The 26,508-nt window shown below is 42.4% G+C and overlaps 1 protein-coding gene across 4 annotated transcripts in view; it reads left to right on the top strand.

Annotated features, from left to right (window-relative positions):
- Ptprm (protein tyrosine phosphatase receptor type M) overlaps nucleotides 1-26,508 on the top strand; it is a 677,957-nt gene that overhangs the window by 563,781 nt on the left and 87,668 nt on the right. For all 4 annotated transcript variants that reach the window (XM_027397791.2, XM_027397790.2, XM_027397789.2 and 1 more), the window contains one exon: nucleotides 25,944-26,031. In XM_027397791.2, coding sequence (XP_027253592.1) covers nucleotides 25,944-26,031 — 88 coding nt within the window. The remainder of the gene's footprint in view (nucleotides 1-25,943; nucleotides 26,032-26,508) is intronic.

Raw genomic sequence — 26,508 nt, 5'->3', positions numbered from 1 at the left:
TCTAAGACTTTTATCATGAAGGGGACTTTGTGAAGGTCTATGCTGTTTCTAAGGAGAGGGTGTAGTCATTTTTCTTTCAGTTAGTTATATGGTAGATTATGCTGTTTCTAAGGAGAGGGTGTGGTCATTTTTCTTTCAGTTAATTATATGGTACATTACATTTGTCAGTTTGCATCTGTTGAGCTCTCCCCACATCTCTGGGATGAAGCCTAGTGGATCATGGTGGACGATCTTTTTGATGTGTTCTTGGATTCAATTTGCAAGTATTTTATTGAGAATTTTTACATCTATGCTCATAAAGGAAATTGGTCTGTAATTCTCTTTCTTTGTTGGTTATTTATGTTTGAGTTTGAGTGTCAGGGTAACTGTGACCTTTAAAACAAATTAGCCAATGTTTCTTCTGTTTCTATTTTGTGGACTAATTTGAGAAATATTATCATTAACTCTACTTTGAACATCCATTTGAATTATATGCTAAAACCATTGGCCCTGGGCTTTTGTTGTTGTTGAGAGACTTTTATTTGAATAATTATTTCACTTAGAGGTTATTGTTACTCATTTCTTTCAGAGTTTCCAATTTGGTAGAGTACAAGTTTTTATTTATTTATTTATTATGTATACAACATTCTGCCTCCATGTATGCCTCCAGGTCAGAAGAGGGCACCAGATCTCATTACAGATGGCTGTGAGCCATCATGTGGTTGTTGGGAATTGAACTCAGGACCTCTGTAAGAGCAGTCAGTGCTCTTAACCTCTGAGCCATCTCTCCAACCAAGTACAAGTTTTAATGTATGTTCTTATGTTCTCTGGATTACTCACATCCCACTTTTCATTTTTATTTTTTTAAATTTGGGCATTCTTTCTTTGCCTCTTAGTTAATTTGGATAAGAGTTTGTCTATCTTACTAATTTTCTCAAAGAACCAACTCTTTGTTTCATTGATTCTTTGAATTGCTTTTTTATTTCTATTTAACTGATTATCTCTTTGTTCCTATGTGATTTAACCCTGAGTTTGATTATTTCTTGTTATTTACCCCATTTGGGTGTGTTTTCTTCTTTTTGTTCTAGAGCTTTCAGAAATACTGTTAGGTTACTATTATGAGATCTCTCCATTTTTTTTATGTAGGCACTTAGTGCTATGAACTTGTCCCATAAGTTTGAGTATAGTGTTTATTCATTTTCAACTCTAGAAAGGCTTTAATTCCTTTATTAATTTCTCTCTTGACTCATTACTCATTAAGTAATGAATTGTTCAATTTCCATGAGTTTGTAAGTTTTTTTGTTGTTTCTGATGTTGATAGCCAGCTTTCATTCATGGTGGTCAGATATGATGCAAGGTATTATTTCAAATTTTCTTGTATCTATTGAGACTTGCCTTGTGTTCAAGTATATGATTAATTTTGGAGAAAGTTCCATGAGTTGATAAGGAGAAGGTATATTCTTTTGTGTTTGGGTGAAATGTTCTGTAAATATCTGTGAGGTTCATTTGGTTTGTGATGTCAATTAGCTCAAGCATTTCTCTGTTTTGTTTTCTCTGGATGTCCTGTCTATTGGCAAGAGTAGGGTATTAAAATCTCCCACTATAAGTGTGTGAGTACCAATGTGTGATTTAAACTCTAGTAATGTTACTTTTATTAACATGGTTACCCTTGAATTTGGTGCATAGATGTCAAGAATTGCAATGTCATCTTTGATATGTATTTAGTGTCCTTCCCTGTCTCTCCTGTTTAGTTTTGGTTTGAAGTCTATTTTGTGAGATATTAAAATGGCTACACCAGTTTTCTTCTAGGCCAATTTGCTTGGAATGTCTTTTTCTATCCTTTTGCCCTGAGGTGATGTCTAGTCTTGATGTTAAAGTGTATTTCTTGGATGCAGTGGAGGAGTGGACCCTGTTTTCTCATTCATTCCATACTAATGTGTTGTTTAATTGGGGAATTGAGACCATTGATGTTGAGAGAGATCAGTGAGCAATGTTTGTTGATTCCTGTTATTTTGGTGATGGTGGTGGTGGTGGTGGTGGTGGTGGTGGTGGTGGTGGGGTGTGTGTGTGTGTGTGTGTGTGTGTGTGTGTGTGTTTCCTCTCTTTTAATTTGCTCATCTAAGATTATTTATCCCTTATTTTCTCTTGGGAATGGTTGGCCTCTTTAGGGTGGAGATTTCTTTCCAGCGCCTTCTGCATTTGTAGGTAGATAATTGCTTAAATTTGGTTTTATCATGGAATGTCATATTTTCACCAACTATTGTGATTGACAGCTTTTCTGGGTAGAGTAATCTGGGCCAGTACCTGTGATTTCTTAGAGTCTGTAGAAGATCTACCCAGGCCTTTGTGGCTTTCAGAGTCTCCATTGAGAAGTCTGATGTTATTCTAATGGATCTGCTTTTATATGTTACTCAGTCCTTTTCCTTTTAATATTCTTTGTTCTGTATGTTTAGTGTTTTGACTATTATGTTTCAAGGGGACTTTCTTTTCTGGTCTAGTCTGTAACAATAAGTCTTTCCGCTGAAGCCACCAGAGCCCTACCACCATGTGGGTGCTTTCTGCCAGCTGCCATATTAAGGTCCCAAGTAACACAGAGAGACTTATATTAGGAACAAATGCTGCTTGGCCAATGACTAGGATTTCTCATTTGCTAGCTCAGTCTTAATTATCAACCATAATCATAAGACTTATGGTGGACGGTGTCGGAATGCATCCTGTCTTCCTGGTGGTCAGATGGCGACTCCATAGAGAATAGAGTGGGAGGAAGAGGAAGAGCAAGAGAACAACTTCCTGTTTGTCCCTGCTTATGTATGAGTCTACTTGCTATGTCACTTCCTACCTGGATCTCTACTACATTTCCCAGAATCCTCCTTGACTCCTAGTCCCACCTATCTTGCTTTCCTATTGGCCAACAGTACTATATCAACCAATAAGACAAACACATACACAGAAGGCCCTCCCCCATCACTAGTCTACTTGGTGTACCTTAATAGAATCTCCTTCTTCAGGTTAAGAAATTTTCTTTGATGATTTTGAAAATATTTTCTGTGCTGTTGACCTAGGTTTCTTCTCCTTTCTTCACTCCTATTATTCTTAGATTTGGTCTTTTCACAGTATCTCCAGATTTCCTGGATGTTTTTTTGTTTTTTGTTTTTTTTGTTGTTTATGATTTAACATTTTCTTTGGGTGATGTATCCACTTTTTCTATCATGCCATCAATGCCTCAGATTCCCTCTTCCATATCTTGTATGAGTCTTGCCTCTGAGGTTCCTGCTTGAGTTCCTAAATTTTTCACTTCCAGATTTCCCTCAGTTTGGGTTTCCTTTATTGTTTCTATTTCCACTTCTATGCCTTGAACTATTTTATTTATTTCCTTCTACTGTTGTTTATGTTCTCTGATTTCTTTAAGGGTTTTATTCACTTCCTCTTTAAGGACCTCTATGGTATACACAAAGGCTATTTTGAGGTATTTCTCTTGTGCTTCGGTATGTTGTAGTAATCAGGCCCACTGTGTTGGGTTGCTGGACTGTAGTGGAGACTATTATCATGGCTGTTGTTGTGTTTTTACACGAGAGTCTACACACCTGGGTTTGGGAAGATTGTAATTCTGGGTGCTAAACCCAGTCTTATCTTTGTTGGGTGGGTGCTGTCTTCCTTGGTTTCTGTTGCCCTCTCTGGTTCTTAGGAGAGTGTAGTGGCTAAATGTTGCCTCTTAGGAAATTCCTGTTAGGATCCTGATGGGTGTGGCTCCTACTTCCTTGACCAGAGTAGCCTATGGGTTCTCAGGAAAGTCATGTATGCTGGAATTTTTTGTTTTGTTTTGTTTTTGTTTTTATTGTGGCAATGGGGTATTTTTGAAGTTGCCTTTTATTTTTATTGCAGGTTTATATGGTAGATACTCTCATAGTTTGTTCTCACATGGAGCCCTAATGTGTCATTAAATGTCTTTACCTTCTTTGTTTACATAGATAAGCAGACAATAGCTAGATGGATGGATGGATAGATAGATAGATAGATAGATAGATAGATAGATAGATAGATAGATGATAGATGAAGATTGGATAGATTCATAGACAGATGATGGATAGATAGATTAGATATATGAATATAAATATGAGCATGTATGTAATGTATATGCATTATACTCTTTGAATGCTTCTCCTATGTCCAGAAACATTATTCTGTAGTCTTTATTTCTATCATTTTTCCAAAATCTGTATTAGAGTTGTATATGGGGAATCGTGTCAAGTCTCATTCTTGACTGCTTGCCTCATTGACATCCCACATTTTTTTGTTTCTATTCTAATGCTGAATAAAACTCAATTTAGTATAAATGATAGCCAGTAGGTCTATAGCTTTGCATATCCTAGCCTACATCTCCATCTACAGGGCCTGTAGCCATACCAACATGGAAGCCTAGTGGTGACCCTAACTTAAAACAAAGCTACTAGTCCCACCCAGGATGGAAACCAAACAAGCTATGGCCCCATTCTGCCAGGGCACAAATCTATTAACAGAGCCCATGCAGATGTGGTAACAGAGCTCAGCAGCCCCACCTGACCTCAGTGCTCACCCAGGAGTCTCCTGTGACCAAGGACACAAGTATGTCTCCTGCCTAAATGCAAACTCTAGCAAGCCTACCACTCAACCTCTAAGCAGCACAGGTCTCCTCAAACCCACGGAACACCAAAATCCCCATCATATAGATGCCACCAGCTAAGCTAAAAGCAAACCCAGCCTAGGAGGGCTAAAAAAGATCTGGACCCCTGCATCTGACTACACACAGAACTTAACTTGAAGTGGTGTAAAGGGGAAAGTAGATGCCCTGTAACATTAAAACTCCCCTAAGGAAACATGGGGTGGGCTCCTGGAGCACAGACAACGGAAACAAAATTAGACAAGCAGAACTGGGTAAGAAGTGTCTGTGCCACAAATCGCACATTGCTCCTGGCTCACAGGCTAGCCTTTCCATAATAGACACTTACTTTACTCTTTGGAAGTACCATTTTCAATTATTTGTTTCTTAGCGAGCCTACAAAAAGACATTCTTTCTCAACACTATTGTCTTGTGATGTGACTCAAACAGACACCCCCCCAACAAAACAAAACAAAACAAACAGTATTATTCAAAAAACAAACAAGCAAACAGAATATACTCTCCCAGAGGGATAGAAAGCCTACCACCACCACAGCCTTCATGGCTAGCATCAATGAAAGCAAGTATACTGTATGGGCTTAGCAGCCATTAACCCACTCCACAGGTCAGCCTTGCTTTGAAATGACCTGGTGAGGGCTCGTCCAGCAGCCAGAATTAATTAAAAGTGATAGGGTGTGCTGAAGAGCCAGCAGCAGTTTGAAGAGTCCTGGCAGTTAATTAGGGGTCTGGAAAGGGTTGCCTTCTGTCTCTGGCTGTGCCCTAGATGGCAGGCCTCAGGGCTACAAAAGCTTGCTCATTGCTGACTTCATACCTCTCCCATTGGCTTTCCCTCATCCACAGAGGTGACCTTAACAAAGGTCACCATTGCATCCCCATCCTTCACAAAGTGCATATTTCCCAAGATACTCGGTCTTTGAAAGAGAAGCTCTCAGTTCCTGCTGAGGAGTCTGTCATGCCAGGCTTGCTCTCAGAGGGCTGGTTAGAAAATCCCCTTTGAAAAAGAAGTGGTAGCGCTGGATGCCAAGACAAACACACCTGGATTAGGGAAAAAAATAGGTCAAGAGAAAGTGATTATTTAACATTCAGAGGAACTGGGGGATGTTTGGATGGATATATTGGCATTTGTGGGACCCCACCCACTTCTCACCCATTGCATCACACACACACACTCACACACACACACACTCACACACACACCACACACACATACATACCACACTCACACACACCACACACACATACATACCACACTCACACCACACACAAACACAAAACACACATACACAACACACACATGCATACACACCATCACATGCACACAACACACTCACATACACACACACCACACACATAACGTACACACACATGCATACACACACATGCATACAGACAACACTCACACACACACACACACACTCACACACACACACTCTCACACACACACACACACACACTCACACACACACACTCACACACACACACTCACACACACACACTCACACACACACACTCACACACACACACACACTCACACACACACACACTCACACACACACACTCACACACACACTCACACACACACACACACTCACACACACACACACTCACACACACTCACACACACACACACACACACTCACACACACACACACACACACACACACACACACCCCTGAGGCTTAGATCCCAGATGGTGTCATACTACCCTTCTCTTCCAATGGCTCCAAGAACTTCACATGAACTCCTAACCAATTACAGTTCCACTAAGATAAGTCATGTGATCAAGTCTTTTATTTTTTCATTTTGCCTCTGCTCCCACTGATGACTGCAACAATCCCTCAATCAGAAGTAAAGAGTGAGGCTTCATGACATTATAATTTAGTTTTTCCATTAACACGCATAAGCTTGAGGAAGGATGGCTGTTTATCAGGTCCGAAAGGACACCACAGGTTTGTATACATCTCCATGTCATCTTTTTACCCCATAACTTCTTTCATGAGAACTACACACTCAAGTGAAAGTAGCTGCTGTAAGAAGAGTGTTTTGAAATCTTGTCTTAGAGCCAGCAGATGCCAAGGGCAAACACGGTTAGGAAACCTTGTTATGTAGGTTTTATCCTTTGCATTAGGCTGCACTTGAAAACTCTCCAAGGCCCGTTCTTAGAGTATATGAATCAGTACTGAGGACCAGCTAGTGGTTGGCTAGAATGCTAAAGGAACTGTCCTCTTCCTATTCTCAATACTGAAACAATGTGCTGCGTGTCGACAAAGGACCCCCACTCTGTAAGCGTGCTCACAGTCTTCCAGTCCATATGAATTTATAGGCATGTGTACAAATTTGCTTTTCCTTTGGAATCACCACCACTTAAGTCTTTCATGATATCCAACTGCTAGACACAGAAAACCCTGGAGGTATGGAGTATATCTGTGTTGAACAGTGGAATACTTTCCAGTTTACTGTGCTCAGAGAACACTAAACAGAAACACACACACGGTAAACAATGGGCTTTTAGCAGGTGCCTTTGTGCTGTGTTTCAACCTGAGGTTTTAATTAGACTTTTGAAGTTTGTGTGACCAGGAAACTGACTTTTTAAATTTATGGATTTCCTTATTCTACATAATAAACACTGAAATATAATTGTGTTATCTCTTCTTTCCTGGTCCCCTCCTTTTCTTGAGCTCATATATTGCACTAATCAGGCAGAGGGAAGTAATATAATGGCTTAAGCAGAATATGACTTTGGGAGCCAACACCAAGCAAAGATGGTTGGCCCACCTCCTGATCTCCTTGACGGTGCTAGCTGAGGCAAATCTAGCTACAGCTGAGTCTCACACATGCAAATGAGATGAAAATGGGTAAAAGTTGAGCAATAAGTTAAATGAGTTCATTTCCAGCATTTCCCCTATTTCTTTACATTTAAGGAAAAACATAAAAGGGTTGTTTTACCAACTCTATAAAAACCACACTTTGAGAGTCTATAATTCTCAGCTAGAACATTGACAAGCTTCCCTGCTCCAGTTATATCTCCTTTGTTAGCCACTAGTGCAGGCTTTATAGGTCCTAGGTACGAGAGCAGTGGGGAGGGAGATCCTACTTCCTTACTGTACCCAGAAGGCCAAGAGACACTGCAAATACATACATACACACACACACACACACACACACACACACACACACACACACATATATATATATATATATATATATATATATACATGTATCACACACACACACACACACACACACACACACACACACACACACACACATATATATATATATATATATATATATATATATATATATATATATCAGTTATGTTCCAGCCACGAGTCCCAGATCAGCTGCCTCATGCCCTTGATGATGGAGCTCACTGCGCCCCTGTTTCCTCAAGTCTATAGTACTGAGGGGATCCTTATATGAGATAATGCATGGAAAAGCTTAGCTCATTGCCTGACCCGTGGCCGGGTGTCTAATAACCATTTGATGCAGTTACAAAGACAGTTAATTACTCTCATAAACACCCTGAAGATGTCAGTTGGTATTAAAATCTTTTAGACATGAAATCATGATGGTTAAATCTTCTGCACATTTGGCTTATGTGGACGCATCACCATCAGGTCTAGGGGGAACTCCTGTCCAAAACAGTCATCTCCCAGTGCCTCCCCGGCGTTAAGATCCAGGCCCCACAGAAACCACACTAAGGAACTGAATGAAGCCTGCAGTTGTTACACCCAAGGAACACCAGCTTTTGGTACAGAGCAGCAAATAGAGGCAGTGCCACTTTAGGGACATATAAAAAGTCATCCGTACCGTACAGTGTTTCCATGACATAGACATGAACTTCTTTTTTAAAGAAGGAATCATAGGTTTGAGAGAGCTTGTCATTTTGGGCTAGATTGGCTGGCCAGTGAGACCCAGGGTCTGCTTGTGTCTACCCTACTGGTGCTATAGGTTCAGGCATGAACCACACTGCCACCCATGGCTTTTACACAGGTGCTAGGGATCCAAACTCAGGTCCTGATGCTTGTGCAGTGAGCAATTACTTAGCCAGCCATCATCTAAGCCCCTCTCATGGGCTTTCCTACTGTGTCTGCCAGATGGAGATGGCAGGGGGACTAAAGTTCCCCACCCTGACTGTAGCCTAAAGGAGAATGACATATGTCCTATAAATGAAGGAAACCCAGACAGACAGTCATCCTTTGACATGTGATGCTACAATAGGATCTGATGTCAATCAAATTCCACTGAGGTCCTCCTCAGTTCATAATGTATGCAAGCTCTTAGCAATGACAGTGCAGGGATGTTTCCTGAGGACGGAAAAGCCCAACCCTCATCTTCCCTCAGATTTGGAGCTTTGCTTAACAGGGTTCTGGTACTCGCTATAGCGCCTCAGACATGTCTCAGAGGCCCTGAGCATAAACAGGACTTCTGACAGTTCATGTGAGTAAAGAGTTAGGTCTAATTATTTAACAAATGCTTAGGGGAATGTCATTCTGAAAAATGTCTCCTAAGAGCAGTGCCAGCACAGCTCAAGCACTGATTAAATCGTTTTGACATAATTGCCAGTTCACAAGAATCATGACAGCCGCTACTCAAGCAACTTGGGAGGGGAACTATTGGAACGTGCCGTATGGGGAAAGTTATTGGAAGAGCAATCAGAAAGAATCGCCTATTTATTTCATAGGAACATTGGTGCTAAATATTGGCTTTTTTTCAAGTATTAAAGTCATCCAGCCAGTGCAAATAGTCACAGCTAGAGCTCAAACACATAAATTTTGTAAGTTTTTCTTTATCTCTGTATTCTGAGGCCACCCTGAAGCTGTTTGAAATGGTTAAGAGGTCAGTAATATTAATGAACTCTGTTCAAAGCTATGAACAAAAAGGTCCAACATGGAAATTGGGCATCAAAATCCTACAGAATATAAACTATTGCAGGTCCCATGGAAGACTTACCTTCTACCAACAAGCATGGCCAGAGGAGGACTGATGCCAGTGAGCTCTGCCTACAGGGGGCACTCTTGAGTACAGTGGCCATGGTTTTTGTGCCACTAGGAGCAGGTCAGCTGCTGTCGGGGTACAGATTTCTATGGGGGTGGGACTGCAGTGTCCCAGTGCATCTCTGCATGGTGACAGTCAGGATCACCATTCAGTGGCATTCCAAAAGCACAAATGAAGAAATTCCATGAGACTTCCCACGAAGCACTTTTGCCACCATCTTTAAATTATTTGTGGGGCTTCATTTCCCCCTCCTTTGTACTCACAAGACTCACAAGGTTGGTGAATTTGTTTCTTCTTGGTGGTGGACGGAAATTGCCGAAGCCACTTATGAAAGGCACCTGCCAGCACCTAGGACTTCTAAGGGGCACTGTGAGGGTCTTGTTTCCATGGAGAGAATGAGAAGAGGGGTTGTAGAGAGAGACCAGGGCCTGGCTGATACCCAGGCGGAGGCAGTAACCAAGAGGTGAGGGTGATGAAGAGTGAACCCGGGGTAGCAGGTGACTGAGCAGAGGCACACAGGAACCCACACTCCATACCCCTATGCTCATGCTAACATTTCCATAGCAACCGTAAAAGAGAGTAGATAACCCCACATTGGTGTGAAAACTAGCGTGGTCAAACATGGGGAAGAGGATGGGAAGAACAGGTGAGAAGATGAGAGGAGAATTAAGGGCCTGGAGAGATGGCACAACGGTGAAAATAGGAAACCAATCCCCCTGACTTATGTGGTGAGGAGAACCAACTTCCAGCAAGTGCTCCTCTGACCTCAGTACAACACACATACACACACACACACACACACACACATGCACATACACACATGTGTGCACACGCAACATGTACACATACCATGCACACACACATGCACACAGGCAAAGTAGGTTCTTAAATTTCAAAAAAAGGAAACAAACACAACATAAAGCAATATAAATTCATTCGATGAATTAGTAATTTCCTAAGTAACAATGAACTAAGTGGAAATATGGTGGCATTTAATGGTAAGAGCTGTAAGAACTCATTGGAATACGGAGTCCATCTATGGAAGCCCCCCTGGTCTTTGTCTTTGCTTTCTGTACTTTCAGGTACACCAGTCAGAAGACAGCATTAACGTAACAGTGTTACCGAATAGTGTCAAAGTAATTCTATTGTGTTGTTCATTTCTTACTGAGCTAATTTATTAATTTGCTTTCATATGTGGATGGATGGATGGACAGACAGACACACGGACAGACAGGTGGAAAATGCTATAGTCTGTCTAGGGTCTGATTTTACCTGTGGTTAAAGGCCTCCATATGGGCTCTTAGAATGTGTGTTCAGTATATTATCAAGGGCTGTGATGTGTGCAGTTTATAAGAGAGACAACTTACAGAGTATTTGAAAATGTATTCTAGGAAAAGGCTGATTAGAAGGGAATTGTAGTGTTCCATTGACCTTAGACAAAATAAAACGTAGCGCAAAAGTGTTAGTCAGGGCGGCACTGCTGCTGACTAACAACATGTCATTCTGTTTACTCAGAAGAGATCATTCTAAACTCAGGTACAGAAAACCCTCACAGCAAAACTAAATGTTCCATCTAAGACTACATGGAACAGTATGGTAAAGGCTACATACACTACTAAGAAAGCTGAGAGTGTAGAAATTTCTAAGTAGCAGTCACATACTATAATTCATTTTCCATGATTATAATTCAGTCAAGTTGAAAATAATAGATTGAAATATTCTTAATTCACTGTTTCTAAGTAATTCATTTCTCAAAGGAGATATTGTAATAAAAAAATTCTAAAATATTTTAATACCCTGGACAGACAACTGGGTGTGGGACCCTTGTTGCTTAGATGGAAATTGAATATTCTTAATTCACTACTTACCCCAGGAAAAAGAAATCGTGTTTAGCATCCCATTAATGGAGTAAGAGCAGAATAGACTCAAAGGAAGTAGAATGAAATCAATAAAGAGAAGAAATAAAAGAGTTCTATTTGAAGAGTATTAAAGAGCCAGGCGTTGGTGGCTCACACCTTTAATCCCAGCACTCGGGAGGCAGAGGCAGGTGGATCTCTGTGAGTTCGAGGCCAGCCTGGTCTACAGAGTGAGTTCCAGGACAGGCTCCAAAGCTACACAGAGAAACCCTGTCTCGAAAAACAACAAAAAAATAGAGTACTAATGATAAACAAAATGAAGAGCTATTTTTGAAATGAATAATAAAACTGGAGAAACATAGCAGAAACATTGTAGCAAAAAGATAAAAGGCATGAGTAACATTTATCATATTTCTGAATAAAGACAAAATAGACAAATTCCTATGAAAATACTACATCTGAAATTAACCCAAGAAAAACTAGAGGTCCAGAATGCATTCATAAGTACCGAAATGAAAATGAGAAACAAAATTTTAGCAAGAAGTGGTAGCATGTGGCTTTAATCCCAGCACTAATGAAGGCAGAGGCAGACAGGTCTCCATGAGTTCTAGACTACCCAGGACTACATAGCAAGTTCCAAAGGAAACTTAAGTGACACATACTTCTAGCTACAGTCAAGGTTTATAGGAGAAAGAGGCCAACAGAAATTAAAAGTGCCTAGAAGAAGAGGCAGATTTGGGTTAAGTTCCAATGCAGCTACTTAGCAAAATGAGGGAATTAAGAGACACCTGGTGACATCAAATCCATGAGCATGGCCCTCCTGCAATGGTAGGACCCTGCCCTGTCCAGTACAAGAGCCACGAGCCACTTGTACCTATGGTGAAGGCATTGAGCAGCATGGCTCATGACCTCTGGCTTGTCTTGGGATTGGGGATCAACCATAAACTGATAGCCAGCAACTTCTGTTGCTTTTGAAACTATTTAGCAGCACTGTGGTTTCTCTGGGGGTCTAGGAAGCACTCAGGACCCTTGGGTATCATTTTAGACAGTTTAAACTGTATTGGGCAACTCAAGTTTACTCATCCATGGGGCTCATGGGTTGCTTTGCCTAACCTCGCAACAAAGACCTCTTGGTCAAAGGGCAATTGCAATCTATCTCAGCCATCCTGAACAAGAAATATTTTCTTAGTGTGATGGAATGAGTTGTGTTGATTCCTTCCAGTTCATTCAGTTAGAAATACAGTGGGGAGGGGTGGTATATTATGGTCTCCATATATTGCACATTGCAATTTTTTGATATAGGAAAGAAAACTAGCTAACAGCATGTCATGGGATATTAGTCACCAGAAAGGATGGATTTTGGTGTGCAGATTGTGTTGATGGAAATGGAAATTCCTTATGAGCCCACCTAGAGATCCTGTGTAAACGCCACAGACACGGTCACGTGGATGGCAGAAGTTAAGGGCAGGGAGATGATGCTGGGAAGGCTCCACAGAGAGTTTCTTCAAAGGCAGGGTCATTCTGTCACTGCTCAGGTAGGGCCTACACAGGAGGTAAAGGGAGGCAGTGTACACAGTGAGCAGTTCCTAAAAACCTAACCTTTGGCGTGATTTAAAATCCATTTCAAAACTATTGTTTACTAAAATAACGAGGAAGTGAAATTTAAAATAAGCTAGAGTCAACTTCAAGGGGATGTTGCCACTCTAACATGAAAATGCAGAGGAGGCTTCATGGCAATCACACTGGCCTCTCTGAGCTACCTTGGTTGCATTACTCAGCACAATGTGGGGACACAGTGAGTGTTCTGTGCTGTCCTGGGCTGTCACCAGTGTGGCCTGTTGTCCTGTCATTACCACTGAATACAGAGCTGATTGTGATTAACTAAAATGATTTTTTTTGCTGATCAAACTATTGAGCCTTCTCTTTTTCTCTTGGCAAAAATAAACTCAGATTCATTTTCAGAAGTGTTTTCTTCTGAAAGGGGTGTCCAGACAGAATATGAAGGTTCACCCTGTTGTAGAACACACAGAAGCACAGGACCCCCAAGGCCTTAGAGCTCCACCGTTTGCATTTCAAACTCATCCTTGGGCATGCTTCCACTGAATGTCAACTCTGTGGCCTTCACTAAGACATTCTAAGGCCCTGTGTCTTGTTGCATGCAGTATCTTGGCTCTATTTTAATCCCAGCTTTGGAAATGTAAGTAAAAAGTTAAAACGTGCAACCTCAAGCTTTTAATAATCTGTTTCCTTGAAAGGAGAGCAAATCCTCATTATTTAAAAAAGGAGTAGCAGAATCTAAATGTGCCTTTTGGCTATTTCCTCTTTGCATCTAACCTTGATTCACTTCAAGTAACTCTAATCCTGACCTCAGATAGAAAGTTTTGAGGAGAAAAAAAAAAAAAACACTCTACCTGGGGCATTACTCTCTCAAACATAATGGTAATTTATTTAAAATTAGACAGGATACATGCATATATACTTTTTCAATACAATACAGAAAATATACTTTATATATGACTTCACTTTTTATATGTACCACTATTTTTATAACTATTTATATATCCAAGGACACTTAGATTCTTTCTGCACAGTGGCTATTGTGACCAGTATAGCAGTGAACATGGGGTACAGCAGTCCCTTTGATATGTTAATTTTATTTCTTTGAGCTATCCATCCAATAGTGGGATTGCTTTGTCAGTTACACATGAGAAGCAAGGCAATAAATGAATGCCCAGTATTATTTCTTGCTATTTTATTTTGAGATGAGTTTTATGTTGTTTAAGTTACCCTTGAACTTGTTTTTAAATATTGTTATTAATTACTGGAGAATGTCATATGACGTATTTATCATATTCACCCCTGACTCAGCTCCACTCCTTGCAGAGCCACCCTTCCCTTTCCCCACCCCCAACTTAAGTGCCCTCTCTGCTTTGTAGTAAGCCTTCAAATCTAATCTATGATTCTGTGATGTCTGTAGACTCCTGGGTGTGGAGCTACAAACACCTTAAAGAAAGCAGACATTGCCCCCCACCAAGCCACCAACTGATCATGACCCCTCATTTAGGGCTAGCAGCTTGGGAACTACTTCCCTCTCGGCACTGGAAGTTGGCATCTTGATCTTGTGGAGATACTGTGAGTTCATCATGGCACCAGTGCTGTTATGTCTAGAAGACACTGTTTCATTCTGGTCCTCACTAGCCTCTGCCCCCAGAGTCTTCTGTGCTAGACCCTGAACCCAGAGGCAGATAGAGAGAGATGTGATGGTGCTGTCCCATCGTGTCTGAGTGCTCCGTTGACATGTACTCTCTGCTCTTTGCCCTGTGCTGAGTTTCTGTGCTAACCACTGCCCACTGCACAAAGAGATGTCTCTGATGACACCTGCATGAAACAGTAATTTATGGGTAGATAGAAGGGGTGAAAAAAAGTTGAGAGGTCCGTTGATTCTCTGCTTGATTAGTAGAACAAGAGGAGTGAGTTCACCCCTTGGTCCTTTAAGCTCCCCAAGCATGGGTTCTTGGCCAGATCTACAGTACCAAACATGAGTTTCTTTCTATGGATCAGGATTTAAAATCAATTATGAAGTGGTTGGTTACTCCATAGCATTCATGTCATGACAATATGAAACTTGCCAAGAGCCAGTCTTCACAATAATGTTTGAAATATGTGTGTGTGTGTGTGTGTGTGTGTGTGTGTGTGTGTGTGTGTGTGTGTGTACATTTAAATATGATGTATGGAAGTGCTGATTGACAGGACCACTTACTAACATTAGTAGTGTCCCTCATAAGTCCCAGGTGGATGTCCCATTCTATGTGTGCTAAGCATCTTCTCTTTAGGGCTCAGAGTCTGGGAGGGGTATAGATACCTGTGCCTGGCATGCTTTGTGCATTTCCCTAAAAGTTCTGGAAGCTCCATACACTATATTACTGTAACCGCATTTCTTGGCTCTACCGGTACAAACTCTGTGTGTTCTTTTCACTGATACCAACAGATTTTACATGTGTGCATGTTGTGTATGTCATGGTATGTGGAGGTCAGAGGTAGATGACATGTGTCTTCCTCAGCTGTCTTATTTATTTATTTATTTTATTTTATTTATTTATTTATTTATTTATTTATTTATTTGAGATAGTCTCTCACCAGAACGGGAGCTAGCTCACAAATCAGCTAGACTGGCTGAGCCAAGGCTCCTCAGCCCTGGGGTCACAGACACGTGCTGCCACACCTGGCTTTCACACGTGTGCTAGAGATGAAAGCTCCAGGTCTTTTTCATGCTTGTGCAGCTGTGGCAAGCTGTCACCTCTCGTCTGGGGCCTCTCATCACCTCTTTTCTCTCAGCAGAAATAGAGGCTCCAGGCTCAGAACATAGCCAGGCAGTAAGTACAGCCCAGGTGGGGCTGCCGCTGCTGTGGTTTGCTTTCTCGATGGCGTGTTTCCTATCTGTTTCTTCCTATTCGCTTTGCCTGGTGTGTCAGCTTTCCATTTATTGTAACAATATTAATATTCACTTATAAGCAAACATATCACATGTAATAATTAACTCGTTTAATCAAGTAGAGGAAAGTGAGCGGGGCAAAAGGGATGCATCGCTAAGTGAAATTTAGAAAGATACAGTGAGTTGTGGTCTACTGTCGCTGTCACCCTCTGGAGTCCTCCCTCCTTCCTCCCCTCTCTCCAGGCACCCAGACCTGCCAATCCCAAAGCACGTTACCCAGATGAAGTGCAGTTTTGACAAGGTGGGTTCCAAGGGTTAGTGTGTTCTATGTGTAGCAAGATGATGCATCTGTCCATTCAGGGTGGGACTGCTTATCTCTCTAGAAGGCTCTTCCCGGCACACTGGACCTTCCGCCTGTGCCCACACTCTACCCTGCACCTGTTAGCCTCAAGAGTCTGACTTGTCTGGCATCTCTTTCCCATGCACCAACTGTAGCTCAATGTCAAGACTTTGCTTACCAGAAGTAGCTGTGCAACTCAGAAGTAAAGATGTCCACAGTCCTCAACAAGGAAGGCCATTTGGCTAAACTGAGTGAAGGAAGAGCTTCCTTGACCCCAGAAATAACTTTCAGCTGTAATCTTCAATAGCGCAGATGTGGGCTGGTGACACGGCTCTGTAGTAGAACAGTCCTGAACAGATGAATTAAGAACAACACACACGGGGCTTTTTGACAATAAACGGGAAAGGAATTATTTTTCACTAAACTGAACCGGTATCTCTAAACTTACTTCCTATGTCTTAAACACAATTCTCCTTTGTAAATTTCTGCCTTTAATCACCTTGGCTTGGGTATTACAGGAAGAGCAGGGAACTGTACTGAGAAATTTTATAAATTAATACATGTCAAAAGAGAGCCACAAATTGCATATTAAAATTCCCCTTTTTCTGCTATACTTATTCATCCCCAAGCCTGTCATCTCTTAAAATGTGTACTTTAGCTTTTCAGTCATATGTGACAGGGCTTGTGTGTGTTCTGACTTCTGAGGTGAGGGCTTTTTAAAAGTCACAGCTTTCTAAGAGGTCACCCTTAGAGGTGGGAGTTTATATTTGTATTTTCTTTTAGTCACTAACAGGTCAGCAAGCACAAAACAACCACCCCAGGAGCTGGGGCAAAGCTATGTGGTGAGACCCTGGGTTCCATTCCGAACATCAGAAAGGAAGGGGGGAGATGTGGTCTGGCTTCGGCGTGCAGTGTAGAGGCTCAAGGGAAATGTAAACAGACTTTCCGAAGTCCAGGTGGTAGTCCTGGGGGTAGGACTTCAGCCTGACGTGACCTCCAGAATTGTAAATACCTTTGGCTCCGATCCTCTCAGCCACCTTGCAAACAAAGGTTTGCACGCCTTGCCTGGCGCCCCATGACATCACTGCTTTGACACCTCCCAGTTACACCGGTCTCCTTGGGGTTGCCAGGGTAATGCAGTAGGACAGGTTCCAGAGTCTCTGAAAGGTTGCTCAATCTCTCTGGCACACAGTATAACCAACATGGAGGCAGGGACTGGCTGAAGCTCAACTTGAAGAAGTCAACTTTGACCCCAGCATCACGAGGCGGACATTCACACTGTTATTAACCCCAGCTGCCGAGCCTCCAGCCCTACCTGCCCACGCTCAGTGATAAGCTGCAGAGACCCTGTTGAGGAAGACTGGATTGTAGATACCTCCTCTGGGTGCTGAGAGCCCTCATCGACAAGCCTTTCAAACCCCGTTCGGGAGCAGGTTCTGGGGAGCCAGGGCTCCTCAAATTCTAAACTGAGAGTTTCCTCAGATTTGCACAGCAAGAAAAGCCTTCAAGTCTAACTAAGGAAAGCACCCTCAAAATGAGGGATTAAATAGCACTGCCTTTTTTTTTCTAAGCTGCCTTTTAAGGAAATGCTTTCTTTTGAAGAAAACATTGGCCACCACTGGCCATCCCTGAGCTCTCTTTGGTCATCCATCCCTGAGCTCTCATTGGTCATCCATCCCTGAGCTCTCATTGGTCATGCATCCCTGAGCTCTCTTTGGCCATCCCTGAGCTCTCATTGGTCATGCATCCCTGAGCTCTCTTTGGCCATCCCTGAGCTCTCATTGGTCATGCATCCCTGAGCTCTCTTTGGCCATCCCTGAGCTCTCATTGGTCATGCATCCCTGAGCTCTCATTGGTCATCCATCCCTGAGCTCTCTTTGGTCATCCATCCCTGAGCTCTCATTGGTCATGCATCCCTGAGCTCTCATTGGTCATGCATCCCTGAGATCTCTTTGGCCATCCCTGAGCTCTCATTGGTCATGCATCCCTGAGATCTCTTTGGCCATCCATCCCTGAGCTCTCACTGGCCATCCATCCCTGAGCTCTCATTGGTCATGCATCCCTGAGCTCTCTTTGGCCATCCCTGAGCTCACACCTCCACCTTTATAATCAACGCTGTGCCAGAGTTTGCCGGGTTCCATAGAAAGCAGCCCTCCATGAAGCAGCTGCAGGGTGCGCCCTGTTCCGCTTTCTCATGCCCCCACCTCTGCCTCCATCCATCATTCATTTAAGGAGTTGGGTTCATTTGTCAGTTAGTTGGTTTTGCTTTCTTCTCCCTTTCCACTTGATAGGTAGTGGTTTTCAGGTTTTCTTCTGCTTTGGTCACACTTGAGGAATATGTTACATCGTTAAGGGATTCTGAACAAGGCAAATGTAAACAGAAAGATTGAGTGTGCTTTAGATACACAGCAAGGCTGTGTTTCCAAAGAGAACCGTGACTTTGCTGTGGATGTCACATTGCTTCCACTCAGGGTGACATTCAAGAGCATGGGAAACATGTTCTGAAGGCCAGCCAGACACAGAGGGATTCCTTTGGGCCTGTCACAGAGGCTTTATGGTTTGTTTTAGGTTACAAAGGGATGTTGGATAAAGGAAGTCAGTCAGAGGATGAATATCACCCAGGTCCTCATCTTCCTGGCACACTAAGAAAAGTTCTGCATGGTTCATGACTGGATTAAGCTTTTAAAAGGCCATTGAAGGCTGGGCATTGGTGGTGCACGCCTTTAATCCCAAAACTCTAGAGGCAGAGGCAGGCAGATCTCTGTGAGTTTGAAACCAGTGTGGTCTACAAGAGCTAGTTCCAGGACAGCCTCCAAAGCCACAAAGAAACCCTGTCTTGAAAAACCAAATAAATAAATAAATAAATAAATAAATAAATAAATAAACGGCCATTGAACTGCTAAGAGCTTAGCAGCTTCTTTAAATGCAATGGCTATGCACATGTTGCTTTTGGTTTCTGTAGACACCGCACACATGGGTCTGGATTCTCGTTCTCACCCATTTCCTCGTCTTCTGCCCTTGAAGTGTCCGATGCTTAGATTGCTTTTGTCTGGGACATTGGAGGAGGACAGTGACCAGAGGCCACTGCAACCACTGGGCATGAACTTCAGGGTGCCTTTCCATCACCATCCCTCTCTGTGGCCACTCAGGCAAAGTTAGATGCCTGCCATTGCTCTAGCAATAAATTGTTTATATGGACCTAATAAAATGCAATGCTTGGAAGAACCAGAAGACAAATATGGGTGGGAAACAAAGAAAGTTTGGGGGCTCTGCACGCCCCAATAGGCTCATCTTCCTCCTTCCAGGGTGATGACTCCAATAGTTTTAACGTGCACAATTTTATTCATAAGAGAAAGGGAGGAAAAATTCGATTTCAGAAGCTTCTAAAGCACTTGACCCCACACTGCCTGAAAAACGCTCTGTTGTTCCATACAGCCTTGACCCGCAATCCCATTCTTCCTGGCAGCTTTTCTGTTGAATGGGGCTTTCTTCCTCTTTTTTTAATATCTGAGAGCTGTGGCACTTTTAACAGACTGCATCATTTTGGAGTAGCATTCTCTCGAGGTGGGCCACTGAGATGTAATTATATCCTGTGGGGGATGATGTGGCATGAGGGGTGTAGGAGGAGGTTATTGAATCACAAAAACACGTTCCCTATTCAGAAAAAATGACAGTGTGCAGGATGTTCAATTTCCTTCTGCCCCGTGACCGTGGCGAGCACTGCATCTTAAAGCAGAGAAGTCATTGGTATTCACTGGAGCCTGCCTGGTTTTGTTTTTTATTGTTTCAGAAACTTATTACTCTTTCAGAGCGGTTCCCAGGTTTGCTGCCTTTCCTTGGTATATAGGAGCTAAGGTAGTCAGAGGAAACACTTTAATTACATTTTAAGTAGAATAAAAGCATAAGTATATTTATGAAAATTCTAACAGAAAGTGCAGTGAGACCATTAACTTAAATCCCCAAAATGCATAAAGTAGGGTTTTTTGTAATAAAAAAATGGTTAGTTCATTGAATTGTACCTGCCTATTAAAAAAAAAAACTGCCCTAGACACATAATGAATGCCTAGCAGTGCATGTTGAAGTTGAAACTCCTGTAAAACGTGTCCTGGGGATGCAAGGTATCACTCTCTGTCTCCTCTGCTTGTCCTTGAGTGGCTGCTCCAGAGATGCAGCCTACCAACAAATAATCAGACTGTCCCTCGGATGTACCCTCCACTCTCTCTCATTGGGCCATTTCCCCCAGATCATCTGTACTTGGGTTAAATTTGATTTTAATGAACTTGCAAACAATCTTGTCAAGTGAAAACCCTGAGGTGAGAGATGGGGGGGGGAACCGAGGTCTGCACTTCAGCTTGAGCATGACAGAGACATCTAAGGAAAGGGAAGGTCAAGTTTCCCTGAACCACCATGTGTTTACAAATTCTGAGTCCTTGGAGGGCTCTCTGCCTTGGCACTGGGAGAATTCGAAGGTTGGTTGGCTGTACTTTCAATGGATTTGATAAAACTATTCAAGAGAACCGTCTAGAAAGATACAGCATAAATTATGTCCTGTTTCTTCCCAAGAGTATTGGTTCAAGGTTGAATTCTAAGCAAAGCTTCAATCTGTGTCATTTAAAGAAAGTTGTATACCTTTGACCTCTTAAAATATTAAAAGAGAACAAGCTCAGAAACCTTTTTATTCTTGCCCATAGAAAAAGTGCACGATGTGGGTTTTATAAAGCTATTAATTAAGAGAGACTTAAAAACCAACACTAGGTGAAAATGAATGTAACCAATCTATTGACTAACAGTCTGTTGACAAGCAACCTATTGACTCCCCAGGAGAATGTGTCTCAGGTCTTGATACCCTACTGTATATTCTGCTTGTTGGTAACTTTACTAGTGATAATCCACTTTGTGGTGTGCAAACACAAAACAAAGCACATAATGGATTAATAGCGCTGTCAGAAGCCTCAGTCTCTCAGAGGGAGAAAGAATGAAGTCATCCACTATGTATGGGGTTGCACATTTCTGTGGGGTGTGGCTACAGACTAGATGCAAAGCAGTTGTACAGCGCTAATGACCTATGTTCTAGTCTCTCAGAATTTGAAACCAAGAGAATCATGGGTTCTGAGTGATGAGTAACCCTGGGTGCTGTGTTCTGAGTAATTCCGGGTGCTGTGTTCTGAGTAACTCCGGATGCTGTGTTCTGAGTAACCCTGGGTGCTGTGTGCTGAGTAACCCTGGGTGCTGTGTGCTGAGTAACCCTGGGTGCTGTGTGCTGAGTAACCCTGGGTGCTGTGTTCTGAGTAATTCCGGGTGCTGTGTTCTGAGTAACTCTGGGTGCTGTGTGCTGAGTAACCCTGGGTGCTGTGTTCTGAGTAACCCTGGGTGCTATGTTCTGAGTAACCCTGGGTACTGTGTGCTGAGTAACCCTGGGTGCTGTGTGCTGAGTAACCCTGGGTGCTGTGTGCTGAGTAACTCTGGGTGCAGTGTGCTGAGTAACCCTGGGTGCTGTGTGCTGAGTACTCTTCACTGTTGACTTGAGTGGATTTACAGTCACCTATGGATTGGCAATTCCTTTCCAGGATGCATTATGGAGATAGAGAGATCCACCTTGGATTTAGATGGCACCATTTCTTGGGCTTGAGGACCTGAACAACACACAACAGTGAAAAGGATGAAGCTAATGTCAGGGTTCTCTGCTCTCTGTGTTTTCCTGCCACCATGCTGCTCTATCAGGTGGAAGGCAAGCAACCATGGCTGGACCCTCTGAAACCAGGCCAAAATAATCATTTTTCCCTTTAGTCAGATGTTTGGCGTTGTAGCAATGAAGACGGTGATTAACCTGTGTGTCCTGCTACAGCCCCGCACAGCACCCATTACTGTTGAGGCTTTGGCTAAATTAGCGTCCTAACTTACTGCCTTAGGCATAAGAAGAAATTAAAATCTAAAAAATAAATGCTCTTAGATATTTTTAGAATGTATTCGAATAAAAACCCTAACTTCTAAAACTGGTTTTTAGTCTTAGTAGAGATTTCCGATTGAAAAACTTTGCACTTAGCATCTCCAGCAAAGGTCACAACGGCCAGTCCTGGCAGCTCTCTCTTGCCCCCTTGGCCCCCATGCGTGTATTATCTTATTTCCAAGGCTATGATAAGAAGGTATGATCTAAATGGTGTATTTTCATGGAGTGTTTGCCTGTGAAGTTGGAGCACAATTGCCCAAGTCCAAGATGCAATCTTGCTGCTTTACTAAGGAATCAAGTGGTCGCATGAGGGTGATGGCCATCCCATCATTTCCTCACAGCACCCCTTTGTTTGGTTTTGTGTTGGCTTTTCTGTTGGAAAATACATTTCTCCAGTTAGAGTGAGTCCCACAGTCCCTTCATAGGCTGTTGAGTGGCTCAAAACGAAAGCCCTGCTTCATGTATCATATAAGAAAACACCTGCTTTATAACAAGCAGGCAACAACAGGACAACATTTGCTTGATATGTCTTTAAATCTTTACTTCTCTTTAAACTTTAGGTGTATATGTGTGGCTGTGTGGGTGTGACCACCACATGTAGATGTCAAAGGGCGAATCGTTGGCATAGGTTCTCCGCTTCCACGGTGTGGAATCTATCAGTAGGCTTGGATTCAAGCACCTTTATCTGCTAAGCCATCTTGCTGGCCCTTTAATATTTTCCTCATTAGAAACAAGGAATTTTGAACTAGATATGGAAGCTCCTTTTCGGTAGAAACAGTACTGCCTTTCCCTTTAAAGTCCCACCAGAACAGGGTGGTCCACAAGAGCAGGGGTGAGAAAACACATTGCTCATGCCTACCTTTACCCCAGTGAGGCTCAGCTGAGACAATGAACTCATTCATCTTCAGGCTCTAGTTGATTGCCCACCTTAGTAAGAGCCCAGAGATGACAGCCTGCAAGCCCCATCCAGAATAAAACATTCCAGGGTGCCGAAATGCAACCGGAATGGTTGCTTTCCCATTTGCTGATTGGGTCTTTTCTGGTCACCAATTAAATGGAAACAATGGGCTCAAATAACAGCCAAGTGTAGGGCTCTTTAAAGTTCCATGATTACACTAAAGACACACTGCACAGTGAGGGTGAGCCTCTGCCTGTCTGGAGAGGGACGAGTTGTCCGAACATCTGTGAAGCTCTGCCTCTGGTGACCCCATAAACTGCAGTAGAGGGTTCACTTGAAGATGTCAGAGTCCCCCTCAAAGTCAGTTGTCTGCTTCTGTCTTCCTACAGAATAATAAAGAAAAAAAGCAGAACTTTTGAAATGAGTAGAAAAGGCAGGGGAAGTGAAATTGGTAATTAAATCATGACAAACTCAAAGTAGAATTACATTGTTAGAAGTCAAATAATAGTTATTACTCAAACTGTGAAATAATTGTCATTCATAGAATAACAAAGACACTTTCAGAACGAGAATATTTGACTTTAAAAATCCCTGGAGCTATTTTTAAATGTGTATTATAGGGCAGAGTAGAGTTAACATACTGTAGCTTGTCATGGGTTATGTGCTTCTAATCTCCTGGTTATATTGTGGTCTAGTTCCAGGTGAAATTATCTGGTGAGTTTTTAGCTGTGTTTTATTGTCTCAATTTACCAATAACTTGAAAATATTTCATTTTTATCTGTCCTCTGTCCTCGGGTACTTTATTCTTCAGCCAGTGATATATGGCTGCCCCTTCAGTTATTCATACACAGAACCTTTCTTCACTTTTCTTATGGATTTTTTTGTGAAATTTTTATTTTATATGTATGAGTGTTTTGCATGCAGCTTGTGCCCGTAGAGGCCAGAAAAGAGCATCAGATCCACTAATTACAGTTATAGATGGTTATGAGCCCTTATATGGGTGCTGGGAACCAAACCCAGGTCCTCTGCAAGAGCAACAAGTGCGCTTAACCACTGATTGATCTCTCCAGCCACACTCCTTGAGATTTTTCACAATGATAAGTATATTTTAAATATTTTTCTCCAGTGGAGTGTCTTTTATGATCATGGCTAAAGGGACCTTAGATGAAGGTGGGCAATTTAATACTCAGTTCTGACATCAGTGGTATGATCCCTTTGTTTCTTCATGCTGTGCAGCGGTGGCTTCTCCTAGTTTGTGCCATGGGTATGCTGATGATGACAAGGGATAAAATCCAGGGGTCAGACAGAGCTATGATCGGGGACTTTTCCAGCCTATTAGTTTGGAGACCTCAGCTAGACTCTAGGATATGATATGAAAATGAGGATGGCACAGTTGTATCTGAATGAAATCTGTGAAGTGTATACAGAGGGTGCCGTGTTCAGATGCCATTTGCCCCTCAGAGGGCCAGGGATGGAAGTTTGCACTTTACTGTGCTCACGTTTTATTTTGAGATGGAGCCATTAAGCAGTAGAGGCTGATGACAAATTCTTAGGTCAGCTGGAAGAGACCCTCTGAAAGGATTGGAAATCCCAGTCTCTCAGCCTCCCCATGTCTCCCCTGACCCCCACTGCCAGTGTGCCCCAACGTGATGTCATCCACCACCAGAGGCCAAGCAAGCAGGGCCACCTGATCTTGAGTGTGAATTAACAAACCTCTTTTTTCTTTTTAAGTAGCCTGCCTCTGGTATGTCATTCAAATTATGGAAAATGGACTAATTACAGACAGGCTTCCAAAGTCTTAGAACGCGTTGTTTTCTATCAAAGCACTCATCTAGTTTAGCAAAGCAGTGCCGTCCATCATTCATTCAGTAACTGTGTTATTGATATAAGCGATGAGGGCCTAAGGTCCAGGTAAACAGAAATGCAGACCATGCAGTCCCCTCCCCTCTCAGATTCCAGCCTGACACAGACGAGCAGACGACGACAGAGTGCACTGAGCACTGCCCGTTGTACTCAAGGTTGGGACACTGTTCACCAGGCAGGGAGGCAGGCAGGCAAGTCTGTGACTGCTTGAGCCCTAACTCATCATTGCGACAATGACATCATCTGTGACAATGACAAGAAACAAGTTTTTTCTCAACTTCCTTGTTACTGTGTGCTGCCAGTAACTTCTGTGCAGCATTGGCCACACAAGGAAACGCTGTGAGCACTAATGTGTGAATGAAGCCCAGGATCGATCCTGCCACTTGTCCACTGATAGAAAAGGTTATTTTCATTACAAGTGTGATAGGAAGTCCTAATGTGACTATTAAAGACCCCAGGTATAATATATCCAAATAACATTCAGAATATACTATAAGATTTTAATCTTGAAGTCATGAAGTGTTAACTTCCCTACTTTCTGATTCTAGTCCAAAATAACATTCCTTTAGTTATTTATTAGGGAGAAAAAAAAGTACCTTCATATTTTGGTTATTTATTAGGGAGAAAAAAAGTACCTTCATATGTCTTTAAATAGAGTAGTGAAAACTTATAATGAAGAAATTTGGGGAATGTTTTTTTTTTCTTCATTGGATATTCTAGTGGAGTATTGTTCAAATAAATTGTGGGTTTTCTCCTTACCTCTATCTCTGTGAGATGCTAGCCAATGCAAAAAAAAAAAAAATGCTTAACAAAAGCCAAACAAAACAGTCTCAAAATAAAACAGCTTTGTTCTTGTGCCTACTGCCTGCTTGACCATTGCCCCACGTTTTAAGGACACGCCCTCCGATTAAGATCCCTCTGTTCACTACATCAAATTGTCATGCTGAGTGTCACTTCCTGTCTCTTCCAGAGCTTCTTTGAAGGACAGTCTGCACCATGGGACTCTGCTAAGAAAGACGAGAACAGGATGAAGAACAGATACGGGAACATCATTGCATGTAAGTGTCGGCAGTGGCGGTGTGTGCCCCTGGCAGGGTTGCAGCAGGCTCGTGCAGTGAGAATTTACTGTGCGATTGCTGCCTTCATCTCTGCTGCAAGAGCTAGTTTTAAGGCTCGTGCTAAGCGAAGGAAAAAAATCATCTTCGACCCCAGCTACGTCAAGGCAACCTCTCTCTGGGGACCTGGTTTTACTTTTAGATTTAGGGTTTGGATAATGCAGGTAACGCTACAATGCTGAGGAGGAAAATGCATTTTGGAAGGAGTAAACATCCCAGACTTAATGTTTCCCAACTGCTGCATGGAATGAATAGATGTAATGGCTCACAGCAGGCTTCATGCACAGAGCTCTGCCCGCGCATTGGCGCATTAATCCTCTGGACACTGGGTTAGGTAGGTCAGTAATAGCCCCATTTTCAGGGCAGGAAAGCGAAACTCAGAAGTTAAATGATAGTCTCCGTATCACAATACTCATTAGC

The sequence above is a fragment of the Cricetulus griseus genome, chromosome 2 (assembly GCF_003668045.3).
Source record: "Cricetulus griseus strain 17A/GY chromosome 2, alternate assembly CriGri-PICRH-1.0, whole genome shotgun sequence".
In the NCBI taxonomy this organism is placed as follows: domain Eukaryota; kingdom Metazoa; phylum Chordata; class Mammalia; order Rodentia; family Cricetidae; genus Cricetulus; species Cricetulus griseus.
Note: the sequence above shows the minus strand (reverse complement) of the source record. Positions and strands in the feature narration are given on the sequence as shown.